Source organism: Pelodiscus sinensis, chromosome 9, assembly GCF_049634645.1.
Source record: "Pelodiscus sinensis isolate JC-2024 chromosome 9, ASM4963464v1, whole genome shotgun sequence".
NCBI classification, from domain to species: Eukaryota; Metazoa; Chordata; order Testudines; family Trionychidae; genus Pelodiscus; species Pelodiscus sinensis.
The window spans coordinates 46,706,068-46,730,648 of record NC_134719.1 but is presented as its reverse complement, the minus strand read 5'-3'; the positions used below and the strand labels follow the sequence as shown (position 1 = coordinate 46,730,648).

General features: G+C 41.6%; 1 protein-coding gene across 2 annotated transcripts in view; it reads right to left on the bottom strand.

Annotated features, from left to right (window-relative positions):
* ASPM (assembly factor for spindle microtubules) overlaps positions 1–24,581 on the bottom strand; it is a 61,781-nt gene that overhangs the window by 10,498 nt on the left and 26,702 nt on the right. For both annotated transcript variants that reach the window (XR_012905991.1, XM_006130667.3), the window contains exons 13-18: positions 20,869–21,087; positions 16,931–17,135; positions 16,697–16,842; positions 16,475–16,603; positions 11,738–11,932; positions 1,771–6,393 (exon numbers count right to left, since the gene is read on the bottom strand). Coding sequence is in view for 1 of the 2 variants with exons in the window: in XM_006130667.3 (XP_006130729.3) it covers positions 1,771–6,393; positions 11,738–11,932; positions 16,475–16,603; positions 16,697–16,842; positions 16,931–17,135; positions 20,869–21,087 (5,517 nt within the window). In the remaining variant the exon portion in view is untranslated. The remainder of the gene's footprint in view (positions 1–1,770; positions 6,394–11,737; positions 11,933–16,474; positions 16,604–16,696; positions 16,843–16,930; positions 17,136–20,868; positions 21,088–24,581) is intronic.

Sequence of the window (24,581 nt, the reverse complement as noted above, 5' to 3'; positions counted from 1 at the left end):
GTTACGCGGATCCGACTTATGTCGGATCTGCACTTACGAACGGGGCTCTCTCGCCCCGGAGCTCGCAGGCAGCGGGACCGCCCAGAGCGCAGCGGTCCCGCCACCTCGACCTCTGGGGTGAGAAAAGCTGCTTCGGGTGCCCCTGGTCTGCTGTGGACCATCTCCAGCAGACCAAGGAGACCTGGAGCAAAGCCGGGGAGGTGGAGGGGTCCCGCGCCTCTGAGGCTTTGACAAAGCAAAGCCTCAGAGGCGCGGCACCCCGCCGCCGCTACCACTTTGCTCCCGGTGCCTCTGGTCTGCTGAAGACCGTCTCCAGCAGACCAGGGACACCCGGAACAAAGCCGCAGCGGCGGCGGGGTCCCGCGCCTCTGAGGCTTTGCCAGAGCAAAGCCTCAGAGGCGCGGCAACCTGCCACCGCGGCTTTGCTCCCCGTGTCCCTGTCTGCTGGGGAGGGGGAGCGCAGCTAGTGCACCCCTACCCCCAGCAGACCAGGCTTTTGTTGTGGACCCTGGGGTAGAGCAGCTGGGGTGCTGCCGGGTTGGTCCTGCAGGGACCTACCTGGCAGCCCAGCTGTTCTGTCCCAGGCTCGAGATTCAGCCGCTGTTGAAACTGATCAGTGGCTGATTCCAGGAAGCTGGGGACAGAGCAATTCTGCCTCCAGCTTCCTGTAGTCAGCCCCTGGTCAGTTTCAGCAGCAGCGGCTGAATCTGGAGCCAGTTCCGACTTACATACAAATTCAACTGAAGAACAAACCTATAGTCCCTATCTTGTACGTAACCCGGGGACTGCCTGTATAGGCAGTTTTTCCTGCATACAGCAAAAAGAGAAAGTATAAAATTGGGAGTTCTACACACACACCTCCACTGACAAATTTCAGCAAGAGAAAAAAAAATCCCAGGATTAAAGATAAAAGTTACAGATTTTAAAGTTAATCCTAGAACAACCTGAAACCTAATAAACTGTTTTGATTTAAAGCTGTGTTTGTAGCTCTTCTGTATTTAGAGAATAGGAAAATTATAATGAAGGTATTGTTGTCTTTGACTAAGTCCATGGTAAATCTTGGCATTGTCACTTGTACTGTACTTTTCCTTCTGCTTTTACCAAAAACTGTGGCTCTGCTCAATTATTTCACTTTTTATAAGTGGCCAATCAAATTATTTCACTTTTTATAAGTGGCCAATCAAATTATTTCTGCATATACATTTCTGGAATTTTGGACTGAGGATCAAATAGCTCAGGCAACTCGCTACTGAAACTCTCAGGGGCAGTAGCTACTGAAAAATACACTGGAAGGTTTCTCCCTTCTCCCAGGCAAAAAAAATCTGGAGTATTATAAGAAACCTTAAAAACCCATCTTCCCTTTCTGGGGCTTGAGGGGAAGGAAATGTAAAATGGTAAGGGGTATCTTAGCACCTCTTAGCCATAGTTTAATCTACAGAATCTCTGCTGCTTGCAAAATCAGGAAACAAGGTAAATTTGTAGGGCTAGAATTTTGGAAAAGCATTACTTGTAAAATGATCATCTTGGATGTGGAAGGTAACTAACAATGCCATTTTTAAAGTAATCTTACAGAGTATAACCAATTCATCTGTGCTGACTATGATTCCCATCAGTTGTGCTTCATAAACCTATCCCATACTAGCATCTATAATTGTACTTCTGGTCTTGTTTTTAAACACAGTAACTTATTACAGCTTGTGTCATCAGATGTTATAGTCTTAACCAAGGATTTATACAACACCACAACACATGTTGACTTTTCAAATGTACCTGAATTTTCACTGTGTTTTGTTTAATTTTCTGAAGCCTCCTCCGCTCCATGAATCCCCTGATTCTAGACTGTATTATTATAATGCTCTTCTGGGTTTTTAAGTAAACTCTTCTTTGGTGTTTCATAGCTAAATGTGATCTGTAGTGTTGCTGTAATACAAACACTGCTTTTCTATACTTCACATACTGTAATTTGGTTTTATACATCAAGTAGTAAGTCTGTAATGTAACAGCTGCTGTTCTGAGTCGAACAAATTTTCTACGATGCACAGCCATGAGAAGAAAAGACTGAATCTTTCTTGCAGAACGTTTTTGCTTTGCCATTTTTCTTGCTACTTTTCCACGATAAGCAGACTGAATTATTATTATGGCCTGCCTTTGAACAGAATATTCAGCTTTCTGTAGATGAGCCATTCGACAAGCTCTATACCACTGCTGAATTGCAACAGTTGAATCCCGAACTGCTTTATAGCGAGTCCTTATTCTGTGGCATCGGAAGGCTGACTGAATAGCTACTGCTGCTGTCTTCTTCTTAAGAAAAAGTGTCCTGTCTAAGTGCATCTTTAAGACTGACTGAATACGTAGTGCAGCTTGTATAGTTGTAGCCAACTGCCTTGTTTTTTTTGCACGAAAAGCAGACTGAAGGCAAATGGCAGCCTTTTTAATTTTCGCATAGTTTTTTACTTCAGCTTCTCTTGCCTTGTTAGCTCTGAATCTTTGCTGTACAACTCTGACTGCCCAGCGTAACTTTCTATAATGATTACGCTGTATGTGCATACGATAAAGAGACTGTATTACAGTTACTGATGCATGCATTATTTTCAGTTCTTGTCGTGCTTTCGTGCCTCTATAAGCCGCCTGAATGACCAACACCGATTTCAGAAGTCTCAGATATATACTCCGTTGAACTTTTCCTTTAACATAAGATCTGTAATAATTCTGTATGACGACAACTGCAATTCTCATTCTCTGGTAGGAAATTTTCATCTTATGCATTCTAAATGCTGACTGGATTGTTCTGGCAGCCAAATGCATATGCTGAATGTTTCTTCTTGTTTGAATACCCCTGTACAGAGACTGTATAAGAACAACAGCTCTTCGAAAAGAACAGTATTCGTGAGTGTGCTGTCTTACCAAAATTAAAGCTCTGTATCTTCTCTGAAGGACAACAGCAGCAGCTTTAAGGGAAAGATACCTTCGTCGTTCTTTAAACATTTTAAAATGCGTCTGAAGAACAATGGCAGCGTGGCACATTTCTTGATGTTTTTTTCTTGCCTTCATCTCTCGAAAAGCTCTCTGAATGCAAGTTGCTGCTTTCTTCATTGAAGAGTACTGCTGAACTGCAAGTCTTTGCATCTTACTGGCTCTGTATCTTTTTTGTATTACTTGGGTTGCCCACTGTACTTTTTTGTAGTAACAACTTTGTTTATACATTCGATAATTACTTTGTATTATAGCTGCAGCATTATGTTTTTTCTTCAGGAGCTGTCTTGTTTTCATTCCTCTATAGGTAGCCTGAAGAATTAAAGCAGAGTTGTACTGCTTTAAGTACTTTTCTCTCATATGTTTTCCCTTCTTGTAAGCTCGGTAATGTTGTTGTATAGTTATTGAAGCAAATTTGACAGATTGATAGGAAATATATATTCTATACATTCTTAAAGTGGCTTGAATAACTGTGGCAGCCCTGTGCATCTGTTGCATCTTCCTCCTTACCACAAAGCCTCTATAAGCAGACTGTATGACAACAACAGCCTTCCGGAGATGAAGATATTCTTGGCGCTGTTGCTTTGCAAGTGCTTTTGCTCTATATTTTCTCTGAACCATAATAGCAGCTGCCTTAAGACAAATATATTTTTTCCTTTCAAGAAAGGTCCTAATTCTCCTTTGAAGAAGGGCTGCAGCTATATGCATCATTTTCAAATGTCTCCTTGTTTTCATGCCATGAAACATAGCCTGGATACAGAGTATGGCTCTCTTCATAATCTTGTATTTGTGTACTTGAGCATCTCGTTCTTTGCAAGCACGATACCACTGCTGTATCTGTTTTGTTACCATGGATAACTTTTTAAAATCTTTTTGTTGTCTGTACATTCGATAGTATGACTGTATTACTGTGGCAGACTGATGCAGAATTCTTACCTTTCTTCGAACTTTCATGCCTCTATAGGCAGACTGAAGGACAAGGGATGATCTCCGTAGCTGTAGGTATTTTTTACGTTCCACTCTCCCTTGACAAAATGCTCTGTATCTAATTTGAATTATAGTTGCTGCCAATTTCACTGCACGATATCTAATGTTTATACGATGCATCTTAAACATGGCTTGAATTGAAATAGCTGCTTGATGCATACGGTGAATTTGTCGTCTTACTTTTATGCCTCTATAAACAGTCTGAACTTTAATAACTGCATTCCTTAAAGACAGATATTCCTGTCTTTGATAGTTAGCTTGAACAACTGCACGATACCGTCTTTGAACCATAACAGTCATAGCTTTAAATGCTGCATATTTTGTTTTTACTACGTAGGATTTGTAGGTTGATTGTATAATAATAGCAGCTTTATTGAGTTCCCGTAATTGTTTCCTCACTCTCATCCCACGGAAAGCAGCTTGTAAGACTAAGACAGCTGCTCTTCTTTTTCGATAAAGTGTGCGTTGTTCCTTCATCATACAGTAAGCTCTGTAGTGTCTCTGAATCACTAAGACAGCTTGTCTCAAAGTTTTCAGCTTTGATTGATTTGCATGCATTCTGTAAAACGATTGAATGATTACTGCAAAATGATGCTCTCTCTGAATTTGTTTTCTCACAGTTCTTCCTCTCCAAACTGCCTGGAGATGTACAATACAGTTACGTAGTTTTATATATTCTTGCCGCTGTTTTCTACCTACAATACTGGCTCTATAATGCCGCTGGATAGTTAGCACAGCATTGTTTATAAGCCTTAATCTTTGAACCTGGAACTTTCTAAAGGCATTCTGTATTGTAACAGCAGCAGCATGTTGCCTTTGAACCTGTTTTCGTACTTGCCAGCCACGAAGAGCTGCTTGAAGAGAAATCACAGCTGCTCTTCTTTCTAAGAAGCTCAATCTCACTTTGTAACCAATTCTGTAGGCTCTGTACCACCTCTGAATCACAACAGAGGCCTGAATCATTGCTTGATATTTCATTCTTGCAGAATGAGCTCTAAAAGCTGTCTGAATTTTAACAGTGGCTGTATACTGAAGTTTAAGCATTTTGCGTACTCTATAACCTCTGTAGGCTGCTTGCAAGCAGACAGCTGCCTTTTTGACTTTCAAGAACTTCTGTCTCTGACGGACTTGCTCTTGGTACGCATAATATCGATTCTGAATGGTAACAGTAGCACTATATATCCTCAAATAGCATTGCCTATCCCTTTTCATTCTGTAGTAAGCCTGGAGCAAGGTTGCAGCCTCTCTCCATCTTTGTAATTGTTTTCTGATCAGATGTCCTCGTACTACTGCTTGAACTTTGACACAAGCTCCCTTCATTTTCCTATGTTCTTCTTTAAGTTGAAGGATGCATTTTTTGGAGCGGTATCTTCGCTGAACATAGAGTACTACCTGCCTTAAAGCATGATAACGTTTGCGTGCTTGTATCATTTTTATAAAAGCCTGAATCTTCACTGCAGCAGATTTTAAATGTTCAAATCTTTTCCGGGCAACATAAGCACGATAACTTGACTGAATTTTCACCACAGATCTCAGTATGTGGGCCTCTTTCCTAGCTTTCATTCTTCTGTAGGCAGATTGCAGCACAACAGCAGCAAGGCGTATTTTCTGGAACGAAGAGGCAGCATTTTTACAAGCAACATAGGCTCGGTATTGAGTTTGAATTATGCAAATGGCATTTTTAGTTTCTCTGTATCTTTTTAGCTGTTGATATTTTCTCACATGTGATTGTAATATAACAACAGACTGCTTCATGAGAAAAAATTTTTGCTTCTCTTGTCTCATTCTCCAAAATGATTGAACAACACAGGCTGCTTTTATTTGTCTGTATAACAGACGAGCTTTCCTACCTCTAAAAGCTGCTTGCAGGGCTATAACTGCTGCACGTTTTTGCAAGTAGTTTTCTCTTTGAACTTTTCCCAGTCGATAAGCTCTGTAATACTTTTGAATCATCAATATGCATTCCCTTTTATCCTCATAAACATGTTTAGCCTGAACACATCTAAACCAGGCTTGAATCTGGATAACACTTTTTTTAACACATAAATACTGCTTCAAATCTCGATGCATCCTATACCAAGACTGTATGATGACAGCTGCTCTCTCCCTCTTCACTAATTTTGAGGCTTGCCATTTTCGGAAAGCAGTTTGCAACACAACTGCAGCTTTAATTTTCTGTTGAATTTTCTGTTTTTTCCATCTTCTAAATGCAGATTGAATGACAAGTGATGAAGACTTTAAAGTTTCATATCTTTTACGATCTTCTTTTGCCACCAGAGAAGCACGGAAATGTCTTTGAATTGTAACAGTAGCCAAAATAAGTCGTTTATACGCAGCAGCAGCCGTCAACATTCTTATCCTAGCTTGCACAAGGATAACGTAGTATCTTAGCTGAAGGTATTTTTTTCTAGAAGAAAATCTCCTCCAGTTACTCTGCAAAAAAACCCAGAATGATTAATTTATGGATTAAACTGAGATTATATGAATATTCAAGTTTGCTCGCAAGCTATAGCCCAAGAGCTAATTACACTTCCTATTGAAGTGAAGAAAAAAAATGAACAAAAAATCCCAAGGCTTAAGGTTGTTGCTTTCAACATTATTTTTCACTTTATGGCTTATTGATATATTGTTTTCAATGTATTCACTCCAAGTCTATCCACAGACTGCCCAGAACTTCTCATGACCACAAATACAGAATTAATTAAGGTTATTTCTTTTAAAATACCAATTCTGTGCCCAAGGGTCAATCTATGAAACAGCTAAGATTCCCTTTCAAACTGTTAAGCAGTAAACTGAGAATTAATGAAGGCCCAGTGTTTTCTTGCAAAAAGGACAACTGGCATTTAGGTTGAGGTAAGATTATTACCTGTCCTGTAACTGTGTTAGAAATGTGTTGCTCCTGCCCATTCCACATTAGGTGTGTGTGCTCACCACATGCATGCAAGAAGTGTCCCCCCCCCCCCCCCTTTCCCTCAGCAATATCCATAGAGGACTGGCACCCTCTGTAGTGGCACCCACATGGTGCAATATTAGGAGCATCATAAGCTTCCCCATCCCTCAGGGTTTTTGTTTGTTTGTTTTACCAGAAACACCAACAGTAAAGAAGAAGGGTGGGTGATAGAATGGACATGAGCAACGCATTCCTAAGAAAAAAAAAAAGTTACTCAATTTCCCATAACTTGTTCTTTGAGAGGTGTTGTTCACATCCACTCCAATTAAGTGTGTGCATACCATGTGCATGGATGTCAGAAACATTTTTCTTTAGCAGCTCCAATGATGACAGCTGGGGAGCCCCCTGGAGTGGCACTCAATATGTGACCCTGCCGACCCACTTTCCCTTTGGTTCCTCATGTCCATTCCACAATAGGTGTGTACACTTACCACATGCACTGGTGCTGGAAGTTTTTCCCCTCAGTAGTACCCTTAGGAGAGCAGTCCTAGCAACCCCTGGAGTGGCACCTCTATGGCATGGTATAAGGAGTGCCGTGTGCACCGTACCCTCATTCTTCCCCAATGTCAGTTTCTGGCAAGAAGAAACTGATGGGACGTGTAATGGACATAAATAACATCTCAAATACCAGTTACAAAAAGGTAACAGTCTTTTCTTCAAGCGCTTGCTCATGTCCATTCCACTATTCCACTCAAAGCAGTACCCATGGCAGAAAGTAGAAGTTCAAGGCTGTGTTGACTATAGCTCAGCTGGGACGCAAAGTCAACTGTGATCCTGCAATAGCATGTCCAGATGGTACAGGAGGGTCCTGGGGGAGTAGGGTGCCATGATCATGTCAAACCAGCATTGACGAAGCCACGCCAGCTCAATCAGGATCATGTGAGCTGTGTCTCATTTGATCTGATGCAAGACCCGACTGATTCCCTGGGCAATTTATTCCAGTGTTTGACTACCCTGACAGCTAGGCATTTTTTCCTAATGTCCAACCTAAACCTCCCTTGCTGTAGTTTAAGCCCATTGCTTCTTGTCCTATCCTCAGAGGCCAAGATGAACAAGTTTTTTTTCTCCTCCTTATGACACCCTTTTAGATACCTGAAAACTGCTATCATGTCCCCCCTCAATCTTCTCTTTTCTAAACTAAACAAACCCAATTCTTTCATCCTTCCTTCATAGGACACGTTCTCTAGACCTTTAATCATTCTTGTTGCTCTTCTCTGGACCCTCTCCAATTTCTCCACATCTTTCTTGAAATGCAGTGCCCAGAACTGGACACAGTACTCCATCCGAGGGCTGCGCAGAGTAGAGTGGAAGAATGACTTCATGTCTTGCTCACAACACATCATAACTAATGCAAAAGTCCCAGAGATTAAGCACTTCCTGGCATAGAGCAAAGGAGCCTTCCCCCCCGCCCATCAGTTGATGTAAAACATGGAGGCCGCATTATCTGTGAGGCCCTTCCACCACCTTGCACAATAACTGAGACAGGAAGATTGCACAGACCAACCAAACTCCTTTGAGCTCTTTGACATTTATGTGGATCTTTGGATCCTCTGGAGTCCACATCCCTTGGATCCAGAAATTAACTAGATGGGTTCTCCCACCCAAGATCCAACACATCTAACCTGTTAAGTAGTTGAGGCTTGCTCCTATGGACTTTGTTATTGGGGGTGGGTGTGACAAGCATGGACTTCTCCAGGTTGAAAAGAGTTCCCAAACTCTGGAAAGTGCTTCTGATGTGGTGAACATGTGACTATTTGCTCTTTGGAGCAGTCTCTTAGTAGCCAATCGATGAGGTAAGAATATACCTCTACCCTCCTCCTCTTGTGTAGAAATGCAGCCAGCACCACTATGCACTTTGTGAACACACGAGAGACTGGGAAGATGCCAATGAAAAGCACTGAAAACTGATAGTGCACTTGAAGTGAGTCCTATGACTGATAGGAGGCGACCCCGAGGTGAATTCTCTTGCTACCACCTCCTCTGAGGATGACACGGAGAAAGATACCAGAGTGAGAGGATCTCCCTGACCATCAGTTGGGCCTGTCTCATGCATGTCCCCTGAACGATTGCCCAGAAAAGTCTGTATTCAGGGAGAATCTGTGACTGAGCAGGTGGTTGGGGATTTTTGTGAGCCGACAAGTCACCTGCACTAGACAGCTTGGAAAATGAGGCGGGGGAGGGGGGAGCAGTGAAGGAGGGAGCCCCCTGGTAACCTGGGGCGGTGTGGGCCAGACACATCTGACCTAGAGGGCATGGAGGGTGCTCCCTGGGACTGATGGTATACCAAGGAGTCCAGAACGGCCACTGTAATGGTGGTGACCACTGTGGTTGCCATGACATATGGCAGTCCACTCTGTGTCTGGAGACTTATCTGGTTCCTCTGGAATGAACAGACTCCCTTTTGGATAGAGACAATGCTGAAAGCAAATACTATGGAGGAGCCGAGGAGCCCTGCACCGGAGGTTGTTACCAAACCAAAGAGGAACGAGATTGATGTTGGGTGAGTGATGTATAGATCTAAGTCCACTACGTGACCTCAGCTTCTAAGGGGTGCTGGTGCCGGTGAGCAGTGCTGTGATTCTGAGCCCAAGCAGTGCCAGCATCACATCTGCAGAGGGGATGTCACTGCCTCGATGTCGGTGGGCGGTCAGGGTCCAGTCCGAGGCAAGAGTTCTTTTCTGGCACCACATCATGATAAGGTTTCTGGCGAGGGGTCAAGAAGAGACAGGTGTCCTGAGCCAGCGCTGAGTGCACTTGGTGTGAACCCTGTGTTGGAGACCAGTGCTGGGCCTTTGGTGAAGTAGACTGGTGCAGAATATGATGTCAGTCTGGAGATGGCAAGTGTGGACCATGATCATGGGCTTGCCTTGCAAAGTGGGGTGCCTTGGTAGTGCCAGAGATCTCAATGCCTCTGACCACAGCTGCAATACCACAAGTTTGATGAGGTTACTGGCCTTTTAAAAGTTATTGGGCATCCAAAGCTTGACCAGATCCACCACGTCACAGTTGGGGGTAGAGACCTGCCCAGCACCAGACTCAACAGCGCCTGAACTACCACAGTCAGTGGAGATGCTTCCCTCCGCCTCAAGGTTCTGCAACCTGAAGCAGGTTTAGCAAGCCTAAGATGGGAGCACCTGTCACTCTTCTTGGCTGGGGAGTTGGAATGGTGCCACGGCAGGGTCTCTCGCTGCAGTGCTGGGGCTCTTTGGAACAGTCCTTAGCCTGCACCATATCACATACCCACACCGGAGTGCTATGCAACAAAGAACTTGGGCCTAGCCGTTCTGGTGCCATCAACAACTGTCACAAGCAAGAGTCCCTTTCTTTCTTCATAAGCTGCTTGAATGACTTGCAGATTTTACAGCGATTGGCCTGATGGGCTTCCCCCAGATAATGGAGACAGGCTGTGGAGATCACTGCTGGGCATAGGGTTACAGCAGGAACTGCAAGCCTTGAAGCCCTGGGATTGTGGCATAGCACAACACCCGAAGCAGGTGGTAATATCTACCTATCACCTTAACTACACCAAGAACAATGCAAAAGAACGATTAATGAATTAAAGTTCGCGTATGGCGCCCTTATGGAGCAAGCAGGCAATGTGCCAACATTGCCATGGACAGTAAGGAAGAACTGAGGGAGGGACAAATCAGCAGAGTCATATATGCAGTGCCATATACTGGCACCACTCCAGAGGGCTCCCTTGTTTTGCAGACTGTTAGGGAGAAAAAATTCCAACGTCCATACACACAATGCACACACACCTGAATTGGAAATCTGTGAACAAAGCACTTAAATAAAAACCACAAATTACAGTTGGTCCAGTGCCGGTGCAAGGCAAGAGTCCCTTCCTGGCACCACAGCATGGTAAAGGGTTCAGGAGAGAACCCTCGTGACCCAGTGCCAAGTATTTATATACTCTGACTTATAAGAGTTCTGAATTAAAAGCAACAATAAGGCCTTCTCCTACTGATTCAAAGTATGTCCCACATCAGAACAGAGAAAATATCTTCTGTATTAGCACAATCAGGAATGAGGCAGTAGAGGACTTCTTCCATTCCTATTAAAAGCAGCATCCCGTGACACTTGCTTATACAGAGAATATATTTCTAAAAAAAGATGTTTCAGGTTCAGTACTATTTAGCACAGAGGTGGGCAAACTGCAGCCTGCAAGCTACATCCAGACCAACAGACCCTTCTGTCAGGCCCCTAAATAAGGAAGCTGGATAGCCCCTGACCCCTCTCCTTTTGTCCCCATTTCCCTGCAACCTCAGCCCCAATGCTCCAGGCACCATGGTCAGGAGTCAGGAAGTGTGGGATGTGGCTTGGATAGGAGGCAGAGTCCCGAAGAGGTAGTGAGGCAGAGAGTTAATAGGGGGCGGGGAGCTGGGTCACACAAGGATGCTTGGAGAAGCACAACTTCCCCTATGCTTCCCCGCCTGGTCTTCTATTCAGTTTCTGAACCCCGATGTGACCCTCAGGCCAACAAGTTTGCCCACCGCTGATTTACCAGCTGGAAAAGAAAAAAAAAAATAGCACCATGTGATCAGTGATGTAGGAACCACTATTTTAAACCCTTTAGTGCACTAATGGAAAACATTACAAACAATAGCAAATACCAGCTGTGTCCCCCTTTGGCACTTTCAAAAAGGAACTAGTCTCGAGTTCTGGGTAGTTTGGCTGCAGTTTCTGAGGGCAGAGAAAACACTGTGATTCCACCAGCAAAAACTTTGACATTGGAATGTACCTTTTCCTTTAACTTTTAAGTAAAAAAAGATGCTCCTTTAAAAAGGCTTCATTGCTAGGTAAATACAGATAACTTAGTTGTACCTGGATGACTGTAGCTGATTCATTTTTAGTTTCCTCCAGTTTTTCCTTTTTTAATTTCAAAGTTTTCCTCACAGCTAAATGTCTTCTCCAGTGTTTCTGAATTAAAATTGCTGCATTAACTTTCTTCTGGGTGCGCCGGCGAAACAGGAAATTTATTACAACTGATTGAATAATCCGAGCAGCTTTGTCTCTTTCCTGTAAGGAGTGATTTCCATGGAAAGTTTAGTAAAACAAAAAGAGGAAAACCAAACAAAAAGCCTTTCTGGAAGAAAAATGATATCAATATCATGGGAGTGTCAATTGTAAAATGTACTAGAATACACATTTGCCTGAATCTTAGTTTGAGTAAAAATATTTATTTCTCCCTAAAACAAAAATTTTCAAATAAGCTTCATGCGCTTTTCAGCATCAAAACGGGATCCCACTAATTAGTAAATACTAACATAAATACTAATTAGTAAAACTACGTTGATTGTTATTGGGGAAACTCATCCTCTGACAAATCTCTAGAAATAACTAACTATCTGCCCTCTTGATTCACAGTCTTCAGGTTTTCTAGCTCTCACTATCAACAGTAGTTCTAGGTTTTTAATTTCAATATTAAGGGCCTTGTAGAAATTACCTAACTTAAGAAGTAACGATGGTTCTCTGAGATGCATGTCCCTATAGGTACACCATTGAACATGTGTTTATATCCCCACTCTGCTGCTCAGAGAACTCCGGTAGCTGTGCCTGTTAGGAGACATACTGTCTCTGCTGTTGGTGCACCACAGAACTAGTCAGAACACATGAGATAATTCCTCTTAGTTCCTTCTCTACCAGAGTCATTAACAAGACTTTTGTAGTTGAGGAAGCTGAGATGTAGAATACTCTAAGGACACACATCACAAAAAAACATTGTAACTGCACAAGGTGAGTAACTTCAAGGAGCATCCCTATAGATGCACTCCACTGTGGGTGATTCTGAATCAGTTACAGATGAATGACATCTCTATGGAACTTAAGCTGGCATAAGAAAGCGTCACCAGTGAGCAGATAGTGTTTTTCGAAAGTGTGGACTTTAACCCATGTTGCCATTCTATGGATCTCTGAGATAGGGACATTGTGGAAAAAGGCGATGGATGAGATCAAGTGCCTGGACTGCATATGAATAGGGCCTGGAAGAGTCATATTGTGAATTTAGTAACATGGTCTGATGGTCAAGACCCACCTAGAGAACCTTTGGGATGATATTGTTAGGCCCTTAGCTCATTCTGCAATGGGGAGGAAAAACCATGGGAACTTCCTGTAAGCCTTCATCCTAGCCAGGTAGATAGTCAGGCCTGTTCTGACATCTAAGGTATGTAGTATGGCCTCTCTGTTGTCTGGGTGTGTCTCAAAAAAATTTTTGAAATGGAAGTCAATTGATTCACATGAACTGAAGCTACCTTAAGGATGCATTTTGGATGCAGCTTGAGTGTAACCTCATCCAGAAAAAAATACAGTTAACAGGAAATGGCCATTAGAACTGCTCTCTCCAAGTGTTCTGGCCGAAGTAACTGCTAATCAGGAAGACCATTTTCAATTATAGGTACGTCAGTGAACAGGTGGCCTTGGGTTCAACTGAAGGCTTAGTCATCTCTTTCAGTACCAGATTTAGGTCTCAAATGGGGTTAAGAAGTCAAGGTTGAGGTAAGAGGTTTATTATGCCCTTGAGAAACCTTTCAGCAGTTGGGTGTGACAGCACTGACTACCCCTCTACTAGATGGTGAAATGTTTTAGCTCTTAGATCAGGGTTTCCCAACATATGGGTCGCCCTTACAATTCAAAAGGGTCACCAAATGTCTCCCCAGGTGGCTCTGCCCCTTCTTCTCCCCATTTTTGAATTGACTTGAGTCACCAATCATTCCTGAATTGTCCAAATGGGTCTCCATCTGGAAAAGGTTGGGAACCACTGTTCTAGATAGACCAAAGAGATCATAATCCTGACTTTGTGAAGGTCAACGCATAATCCAGATGTAGAATAATTATGGATATTAGGGAGATCTATCTGGGACATGCACCAAATCTGAAACCGTGGTCATTTCTGGAGGTAATACAATGGAGAAGGACTTTCTACTGTGTAATAGAATTTCTTGTACTTACTTTGAACAAGACCTTTCTAGATGCCAAGCAGGAGCCATGCCTGGAGGCAGAGAATCCTCAAATTAGGATGTACAGTATGTCCCAGAGATGGGAGGGAGATTCGCAGGCATATTGCAAACTGTGACACAAGGGTACTGGGTATGTCTTGGCCAACTAGGAACAAGTGGAACAAAGCGGGCTCCATCCCTTTTTACTTTTCAGTAGGACCTTCAACAGTAGGGGAAATGGAGGGAAGCTTAGAGAAGTTCCTTTTCCCATGAGAGGAGGAGAGCATCATCCTGGGAGTGCTATCCCATCCCTGCTCTCAAGCAATACCATGCACATTTCCCATTTGATAAGTGGTCAAAAGGTCTGTGGACAGCGTTGCCCATCATCTGACTAAGTTGTAATACACTATTGGGTGTATTTCCCATCCATGGTCATGTTGGAATTTGCAACTCAAACTGTCCACTGTCAAGTTGTGTGCGCACAGGATTTAAGCCACAGACAGTGTACTATTGTGGGAGATGCTATGTGTAGAGGCGAAGAACTTATGGAATTGGTGCAAGGGCAACCTGGTTCTTCCCCTGTTGATTGATGAGGCTATGTTGCCTGTTAGACTGTTTGTGTGTGATCATGTGATCAGTGGGAGGAATGGAAGCCGGCATTGCTGACAGCTCTCAGATAGTATGTCTCCATTAATGACAAACTGCATTGTGTAAGAAGGCCACCCTATGGACGGGTAAGGAATAACAGTCATGTTTGTGACAAGGGGATCCTTTGCGCGCGCGCGCACACACACACACACACACACACACACACACACACACACACACACACACACACACAAATAATAATAATATTGCCTGGGTCCTTCCACCAGTCTAAGGAGTTTTTGATCCTGGGGGGGCCCGATGGGGCAGTAACAGGGTTTCTCCAACTTGCCCTTGTTCACCCTGTAAACTGAACTGAACCACATTTGGAGACATCCCTTTGTGATGCCTATCACTACTATGCCCACTGCCACTTGCTCCAACAGTTGGAGGCAAAGTATGTCAGGTATTGGTGGGCTTCTTTGAATGTTTCTATGATCATGACTAAGGATAAGAGGTAACACACTGAGGTCAAGGTTGACTTCTGGGTGTTGATCTGTAGCTCTGTTCAGTAAACAAATGTATCATAGTGGAGAGATCAGGTTCTGAGGAGACAATCACCCAAGAAAATGGATAAATCATTATCCCCAGAAACCATAAATGAGTGGCTACCACACAAAAAACCTTGGAAAACACTCTTGGGGCCAATGATAGCCTGAAGGGGAGCAATCAGTATTGGCAGCATTCGTGTCCCAGAGTCAATTAAGATGTGAAAAATAGGAGTCTTGGAAGTTGAGGCCTGAAATCCAGTCTCACTGTTCCAGTTCTGGAATGACTGTTGATAAGGTGACCGTTTTGAATTTTTGAGCCTTGACAAATTGGCTGAGAGTGCTGAGGTCTAATATAGGTCTCCATCTTCCCTTCCTTGTGGGTTTTAAGAAATAACGAGCATAAAACCCCTTGCCTGGTAGATACTAGTTCATGGCTCTTAACTGGAGGAGGCGATCTCCCTCATCATACTAAACACTCATGGGAAGGATGCCTCCTGAAGGACAATGAAAAATGTTGTGTAGGGGATAGAGATAAAGTGAATGGAACACCCAGTTTGGATTTCTAGGACCCATCAAGTGGATGTTATGCTTTTTTGGGCAATGCATAACACTGCCAACCAGTGACTAAATTGGTGTGGAACAATAGTCAGCTGTCAGTTGTGGGGCACTGTCCATGCTTCGATCTACCTGCCAAAAGCTACATTTAAACAGAGGCCTGGGGAGAAGATTGTAGGCCAGATGGTTTCTGTTTGAGAAATTTACCTTTTTTTCCCTCTTTGTGGCTTGTGGCACTGAGGCTGGTACTGAAACATGAGTGGTCTATGGCAGGATTGGGGAGTAAATCATCTGTTTGGCCCAGCGTATAGCTAACCAAGAGGCATGCTGTTGGTGTATCATGCTAGAGGCGGTACAGGAGAGACAGCCTAACAGACACAGCTGTCCAAGTTCTTTGGGTACCATGGGGAAGCAAGGTTGTTTACAGTGGAGCAACCATAGGGACACTACTCAAAGAAAAATGTTATGCTACACATGCAGTAACAACGCATTGTGAAATCCTGCACCTTTGACTTTACCCAGCTAATAAGAGTCTCTCCCCCTCTTCCTCAAAATGCTTTTGTGAAGTTGTGTGTTAAATCCTATATATTGCACAGTGGCATTAGACCTAATTCAAGTGTGGTATTTTTATATTCATTTTGCTTCTTTACAATTTAAAATAAGAAGTGTGGCATTCTTCATGAAGAAAAATAAACCTGCCTCAGCCCTGACTTGGGGAAAAAGACTGAAAATATAACCTGCAGAGCACTAGTCTTTATATTGACTACTTCTCATTCTAAAGAGAATGAAAAGATCCATTTTGCTTTAGTAACGTATCAAGTCCTCAAAAAGTAATTACAAATACCACTCTCTGAAAACTATTTGGTATACCCCCACCATGCCACAAAGAGTGATCACTACTACTGAACAAAAGCATGAGGTCCTTGATAAAATACCTGATGGTGTTTTAGCTTTGCTTTCAGTCTGTATTTCCTCCAAATTGACTGAATTAGCCGAGCAGCTCGAGTCTCTTTTCGAAGATCTAGAAGCCGTGAACACAGAAACGACACATAGGTAATAACAACCTAAAGAAACACACACAAAAAAAACACCACTGAATTGGAATTGTCCAGGAAATTATGGCAGTTTATATGTAATATAAAAAAAACGTCTTTCACCTTCTCATCAGGAATTGTATTTGACATATCTGAATGATGAATCATAGCTGGTATTCCACCAAGATCAGAAACGGCAGTGTTAATCACCTGGAAATTTCTCTTTTCATTTTCCAGAAGTTCCTTATAGAGGACTGAGGTAGTTATAGCTTTACAACAGAAGGAAAAATATAATCATGTTTTTTAAATCAGGTGAAGATTATTTTTAACTTAATGTTACATTAAAGAATGACTCACTTTGGTCAAATGTTGCATCCAATATATTCAGAGACGTATCAGATTCAGAAGAAGAATTTAGTGCTACTGTACCAGCTTTTGTACATTCTACTGTTTGAGTGGTACGTTGGGATACAGCTTCCAAAGGCACATAACATGGATGATAGTGGTGAATCAAATAGCACAATACTCTGCCATCTGAGAAAGATACTGTGAAGTTTTCCACCTGGTTAAAAAAAAAATAGAACTCTTGAAGTTTTTCACACTCACGAATTAATATAATTTATCAAAAATGTAATCATATCTGGACAGGAATGTGGCTACACATGTCTTAATCTATACAAAGGGAAATTAAATATATGCAACACAAAGTATCTGAAAGTAATGTTTATTTGCGGAGTCTAGGCTATGGTTCTCCATTTCTGAAATTCTAAAATATAAAGGGATGTCTACCAAAGTAAAATAGTTCAAGTTACCAAACAGACTAGAATTCTATGAAGGACCCTAGAAAGGACCTTCTATAACATAGTAAGTTACTGATGCTTATCCCATGTCAGAAACATGCTAAATATTTTCAGAATAAGATCCCACCTGTAGCCCATAAATCTTGAACAAACTAACTGCCTGAAAGCAAGAATACACAGAGAAGCAATATTAGGAAAGCAAAATACACAGAATAGAAAAGGGATTGTGCAAAATGTTATGGAGTTGCTTGGGTGGTACCCAGCATTCTTTTATAAATTAAAATCGTTAAAGAATGATTGTGGAACGGAGTAGGACCAAAAGGCATTTAAAAGGAGGCTGATTGTGTGACACACAGTATCAGGGATGACATTCCACATCTATCAGTATTAAAAAAAATAGTTTGAGGGATAGCTGTAGGCATGGCTGCACTTGAGACAGAAACAGAAGATACACAAGGTGAAATTTATGAAGTTCAGAGATTAGGGAGTTAGAAATGGCAATGCCTGGGAAATGAATTTGAAGCCTCCAAAACTTAAATAATTTAGATTTTACTTTCCTTAAGTGTCCAGGTGTAATGTGTGAAATGCAGAAATGGCAGTCAGATGAACCCTTATGGAAGAGAGTGCCAGAGCTTGTTGCTTTAGCCGAAGGTGGTAATCTAAGACTAAGTACAGATATGAAGGTCACCTGGGGCTAGAGACCAATGTGATGACACCAGGGAGAACTGTTTCCATTTTGCTAAGTACATAGCCCTGCTGTCTTAGTAATGCCATCATGATTGGCATTGCAGTCATTGGCACCATTGATGAAGGTGCCCCCAATAACAGGGCCGACCATAGTGCTACCATCTGTGAGGCATTCAGTTCCTGCACCTCACTAACTTGGTCTTCAAATGACACTGATGAAAGAAATACCTCACCCAAAAGTTAAAATGCAGGCAATAAAGAAGTGAATGAATCAAACACTTCACTCCACCTCATTTTCTTGTGAGAATTCTTAGCTCCAAATAAAAAGGTAGATATCTAACTTCTAAAGATGCTGCTGCTGTCATGGAGTAGGCATCTCAAAATCACTCAATTCTGCAAGGCATAATTGCTCTGGAAGGCTCCCACCTTCAGGGCTGGAGCAAAACTATTTAATCAGTACAGGGACATCTAAACTACTTCCCTTTATCGAAAGAGGATGCAAATTAGACATATCAAAATTGAAATGAAACCGGGATTTAAATTTCCCACACGTCATTTGCATAATGGCAGCTGCATTTTTTTCTTCCGAAATGGGGCTTTTCAAAAGAAAAATGGCCATTTAGACGGGGATCTATTGAAAATAAAACTCTTTTTCAAAAGAACCTGTACTCATCATTTTTTGAGTACAGGCTCTTTTGAAGAAGGGTTTTATTTTTGATAAAGGGATGTAGTTTAGAGACAACCTACATGTTTACCAATGATGTGAATAAAGTCACTCCCTTGAACTGGTGGAAATTATAAACCAGGCACTTTGAAATAGTTCCTTCAGTTGCTAAGCCAACTTTTCACCGGAAAAGCTTCCTTTGCAGGCACAGAGAAGATTTTCATCATTTGGCATTATTCACTCAAAGCTAAGAAATCAACTAGGAGTTGAAAAAGCAGGAAAACTGTTTCAGTCTATGAATCAAAATTATAGTTGGAATGCGGAAGAGGAGAGCTAGCTGCAGAAGTTTTAAGAAATGGTACATTTTGTATTGTGAGGACTTGTCTGTTAACGTTAATATAATTTGAATTTTTTTTTAAAAAAAAAGTTAAGGACACCATCAGCCAGCAACTCAGGAGAGAGCTATAATTGCAAACGTGAAACATTTAAGCAACACTAGAAGATTTCTTAGACTCATACGGCTGCAAGAGACCAGCCTCCTTCCCAAAGCAGGACCAATCCCAACTAAATCAACCCAGCCAGGGCTTTGGAAAGCCGAGACTTAAAAACCTCGAGGAATGGAGATTCCACCACCTCCCTAGGTAACCCATTCCAGTGCTTCACTACACTCCTAGTGAAATAGTTTTTCCTAATATCCAACCAAAACCTCCCACACTAACTTGAAATGATTGCTCCTTGTTCTGCCATCTGGAAATACTGAGAACAGCCTCTCTCCATCCTCTTTGGAACCTCCCTTCAGGAAGTTGAAGGATGCTATCAAATCTCCCCTCATTTTCCTCTTCTGCAGACTAAATAAGCCCAAATCCCTCAGCCTCGCCTCATAGGTCATGTGCTTCAGCCCCCTAATCATTTTGGTTGCCCACCACTGGACCCTCTCCAATGCGCCCACATTCTTTCTGTAGTGGGGGGCCCAGAACTGGATACAATACTCCATTAAGATTTACCCAGCATTGCTCAAGACCTTAACTCAATTTTTGTTTCTTGAAAAATAAAAATTTTAATGATTTAAACAAAGCATTGTGTTGGGCTGGGGTTGTGGCATTCAGTGTGCAAGCCGCACCAGGTAGAGAGGACTACCCCAGCCCTCTCTCAATGCAGCTGCTTGTGGCAAGGTGAGAAGCAGCTCTCCATGGCCTCTGCAGCTCCAGCAGGCACAACCAGGGGAGGAGTGAATGTCCCCCAGCTGGGGCAGATCCAGGTTCATCTCCCCCCTGTGCTCTGCAGCCAGAGCAAGGAATGCAGCAAAGTGTGCACTTTCCTCTGGTTCCCTCAAGAACAGCCAGCAATGTCCCCGTATGATTCAGGGGGGAGGGAAAAGGGGGAGAGGAGTTTCAGCTACCTACCCTCACTAATGGGCACTTGGGGGATAGGAGGCTCAAGACTGGAACAGTCCCTGATATAGGCAGAAGGAGACCAACCAGCCCCTTTCTCCTACCTGGTGATTCGGTCTCATTTCTGTATGGTTTCATCAGAAGCAATCCCATTGCAGGCACATCTCATTTTCCTAGCACAACCAAATCCTTAAGTTGCTTTAAGTTATGATAAGAGGAAGCTTGGTCAACCTAGCTCTTACTGGTTAGAAGGAGTTCTTGAACGAACAGACAAACTCTCTCAAATTTACAGTATATTTTATTAAGCTAAATCTTAAATTTAAGTGCTATTGTGTTTGTGTGATTTAGTTCTTATCATTCATTCCTAATATACTGCTGCTGCATCTGTAGTTTGACATGGATAATGAATATAATGTACTATTTCCTAAATAGATTTGTTTAATTTTTTAGATAAAAATTAAGTTAAGTATTATATTGAGTTGTAAGTGAACATGTTTTAGTGATCAGATTTGCACCATTGTTTAACGAATATGTGAAGTAGTATCAGTCAGTAACTTGTTTTAAATCAATTATTTTTTCTTGTTGATTTAAATTGCCATAAAATACATCAAGCCACCTTGGCATTAATATATACTTGACAGAACAGTTAGATTTGAAAGATTTATAGAATTATAAACATTTTCCATTACAAAAAAATGTATTTGCAGATATACAAATCCTGGAAATGCATGCACACAAGAAAGGACTGCTTACCTTAGTATTGTAAAACCCACAAACAGCATTGACCCAATCCATCAGCAGCTTAACATTTTCACTGTAATGATGTTCCGATGACCAAGTACTGCTGTTTTTTCTCACTTTACTTTGATTAGAGCAGGATGCTAGAGCAGCCATTTGTGTCTTAATATTGAGTGTATTCTTTAAATAAGAAATTTCTTCTTCCAACTGCTCCACATTAAGGGAAACCTCCACCTGATAAAGGAAAGAAAATGTTAAGACATTAAAAAAAAAAAAACACCACCACACTTTACAGTGATCTTATAAACTTGATGTCGTTAAACAGAGAGGGGATGATGTGGGGAGAGCAGAGTAGATTTTTTTAAAATAAAAACCTTTAATTTAAAAAAAACACACTTCAAAAAAATCATACTAAATTTCTCTGGTTTAAAAATAACAGTTGCAATTAAAATCACAAAAATGCTAAACTCACACTTACAGTCTCATAAACATGAATTAATAGCTCTAGTCTGACCAGCCTAACTACCAACTCTTGGAAGCTTCAGGGGGTAGCCGAGTTACTCGATAAAGTGCTACCAGACCATTTGTTGTTTTTTTAAGTTTACCAACTCTTGGTTCTTGAAAGTTCTGCGCTTTTAGTTTTTATCTCTCAGCAGACTAAAGTCACTCACGCAAAGAAAGATGCAGGCTGGATAGGACTATTGTATTCTGTGCTTATATGGTGATGGACATGGACCAACCAAGGCAGAGATGTTAATTAAGATATTGTCTTAAAACAGAGACACAATATGTAAGAAAGGATGGAGGCAGAGCAGAAAGGAATAGTGGAGTGGACTGGAAAGAAAAGGGGAAGTCATTATTCAGTACTTGCACAAATTCCCACACACATTTGCCAAAGAAAAACCTATCATGGCTTATGTGCCCCTATTTAAAAGTATTTTGAAGAAATTTGTTCCTGAACAAAAAAGGAAAACATGTCAAGTACAGGAAGGAGAGGTGTAGCCTAATTGCGAGAATCAAACATCACTAGGAAAACTGCTTTTTGGAAGAAAATGATGTGGAGGAAGATGTCTGAAGAACAATGTGGACCATTGCTTAATAACTTTAAAAAAATTAACTTTGTAATGCATCAGTCTTCAAGACTCTCTTCTTTCAGTATAAGAGTCTAAGGCTATGTCTAGACTGCAAGCCTCTTTCGAAAGAGCCTCTTTCGAAAGAGAGCGTCTAGACTGCACGTTGAACTTTCGAAAAAGCGGCTTGCTTTTTCAAAAGAAAGCATCCAGTGAGTCTGGATGCTCTCTTTCGAAGAAGCCCTATTTACATTGAAGAACGCCTTCTTTCGAAAGAGGAACTTTCAAAAGAAGGCGTTCTTCCTCGTGAAATGAGGTTTACCGCCATCGAAAGAAAAGCCGCGTTCTTTCGATTTAATTTCGAAAGAACGTGGCTTGAGTCTGGACGCAGGGGAAGTTTTTTCGGAAAAAGGCTACTTTTCCCGAAAAAACCCCTGAGTCTGGACACAGCCTAATTTAACAAGTAAATTCCCAAGCTGTTTGCTATGTTGGATGCTGTTACTAAAAAAAACAAAAACAAAAAAAGTTTAACTTAGCTAAGTCTTAAAATCTACACCCCCAAATGTATAGTATAGAAAGCTAAAGTAAGAGAAATCTAGAGTTGCCAGTTGCCATTCAGTTTCATTTGAGTGAGAAGAACGACTATTCAAAAGAATTTTTGAATTTTGTTTCAGGATTCCATTTAAGCATAAGAAAATAAGACTGTCTATCCACAACAACTGTAGAGTCATCCTTTGGCACTTTTAGCAGCAGTGCTGCAACTAAACATATTACAGACAACAAAGTATCAGTATCAAGCAGAAGATTTCAATCACCCACAAAAACCACCATCATGGATGGATTTGTAGTAATTGACCAGCAAATACAAGAAAGATACCATAAATGAAAAGATTCCTTGATTCATTTACTCCATAAATCCTCCTTTCCTCTTTTATAATAACAAAAACTTTATAAGGACTCAATCTTGTCAACTACCAAGTAGAAAAGACATTGGTGGAAGATTGCTAGATAGTGTATGAGAAGGAAATGGAAAAATGTGCAAGAAACACAAAAAGGAAATTTGACAGTTTAAGCTTTGATGGGTGGAGCAATGTAAACAATGATCCAGTTATTTGAGCCTGTGTGACAATAGAAGATGGGTTGCATCTCTTACAGAAGCCGACAAACACATTGGGACATGCCCATACAACAATATTTAAAAGTGGCAATGGAAGCTGCAATAAACTGTGAACAAAAATTCAATTGTGACGTGCATAGCTTTGTCAGACAATACTGTAAATGTGGCAAAAATGAATTGATACTTAGAAGAAACAGAAGAATGTTCCTTAATATATGGCAGTGGTGCACATTTAATACATCTTTTAGCCAAAAGACTTAAGTATGTCTTATGCAGAAATAAAAGAAAATATGGAAGTATTTTGAGACTTCAACAACTACCATTATGCTTTCGTTTCGCTGAAGAGAGCGGGAAGATCCAAACTTATTCTCCCTCAAGAAGTTTCATGGGATTCTGTGGTTGATTGTTTTATGAAATAGGCCAGTTCTTACGAAATTGTTCAAAACATTCTGAAGAAAACCATGATAAAATAAGCTTCAATGGAATTGCTGCTGCGCTGCTAATCATGTTAAAATTTAGAAGACGCTATGAGCTGCAATGCCAAAAGAAATACTTCACCAGAAAGTTAAACTGCGGGCAATAAAGAAGCAAATGGATCAACCTCTAATTGTACAGCCTTTCAAATATTCTGGATCCCAGATATAAAGGTAGGTGCCTAACTTCTGAAAATGATACTGCCACAACAGCACAGTCATCTCAAAACCATTCCTCACTTATGCCAGACATAAGTTTCAGAAGTGGAGAGAAATAATGTAATAAGTACGTTTACTGATGATGTTGTGAAAGTCATTCCCCTGAACTGGTCGAAATCATTAGCCAGGCACCTTGAAACAGTGTTCCTTCGGTCGTTAAGCCAAATTTTCACAGAAGTGACTTCCTCTGCAGGAACACAGAGAATATTTTCCTTGTTTGGTTTTAGTCACTGAAAGCTAAGAAACTTGACTGGGAGTTGAAAAGGCAGGAAAAAAAAGAAAGTTACCTGTTCAGGTAACTGGTGTTCTTTGATGTGTGTTATGTCCATTCCAATCAGATGTATGCACATGACGTTCACGAGCACTGGACATTCCCGGGCCCACCACGTAGCTCCTGTAGGGTCAGTTGTGGAGACCCCTAGAGCAGCACCACTATATTATTGCATATATAGTGCTGCTGATCCTACCCCTCCCTTGATTCCTTCATCCCGGCTATACCAAAAGTGGGAAAGAAGGGTGGGTATTGTAATGGATGTGAACACCACATCTCAAATGTCCGTCCCCCCCAAAAAAAATCAAGGCACCTTTAAATCTTCCTTTAAAATTGCTCATCTGCTCGCAAAGAAGAAAAAATCCTTTCAAGATGGCAAATTGTTGAAGGAAGCATTTTTGACTGGTGCCGATTGCCTGTTTCAAGGATTTTCTAACAAGCATGAGATTTTGTCGGCAATACAAGACTTGCAGTTATCAGACAACACAGTTATGAGGAAGATACATGTAATTTCAAGCAACATGCAAACTCAGCTAAAGGATGATTTGGAAATATGTGACTGGTTTTCACTGCAGTTC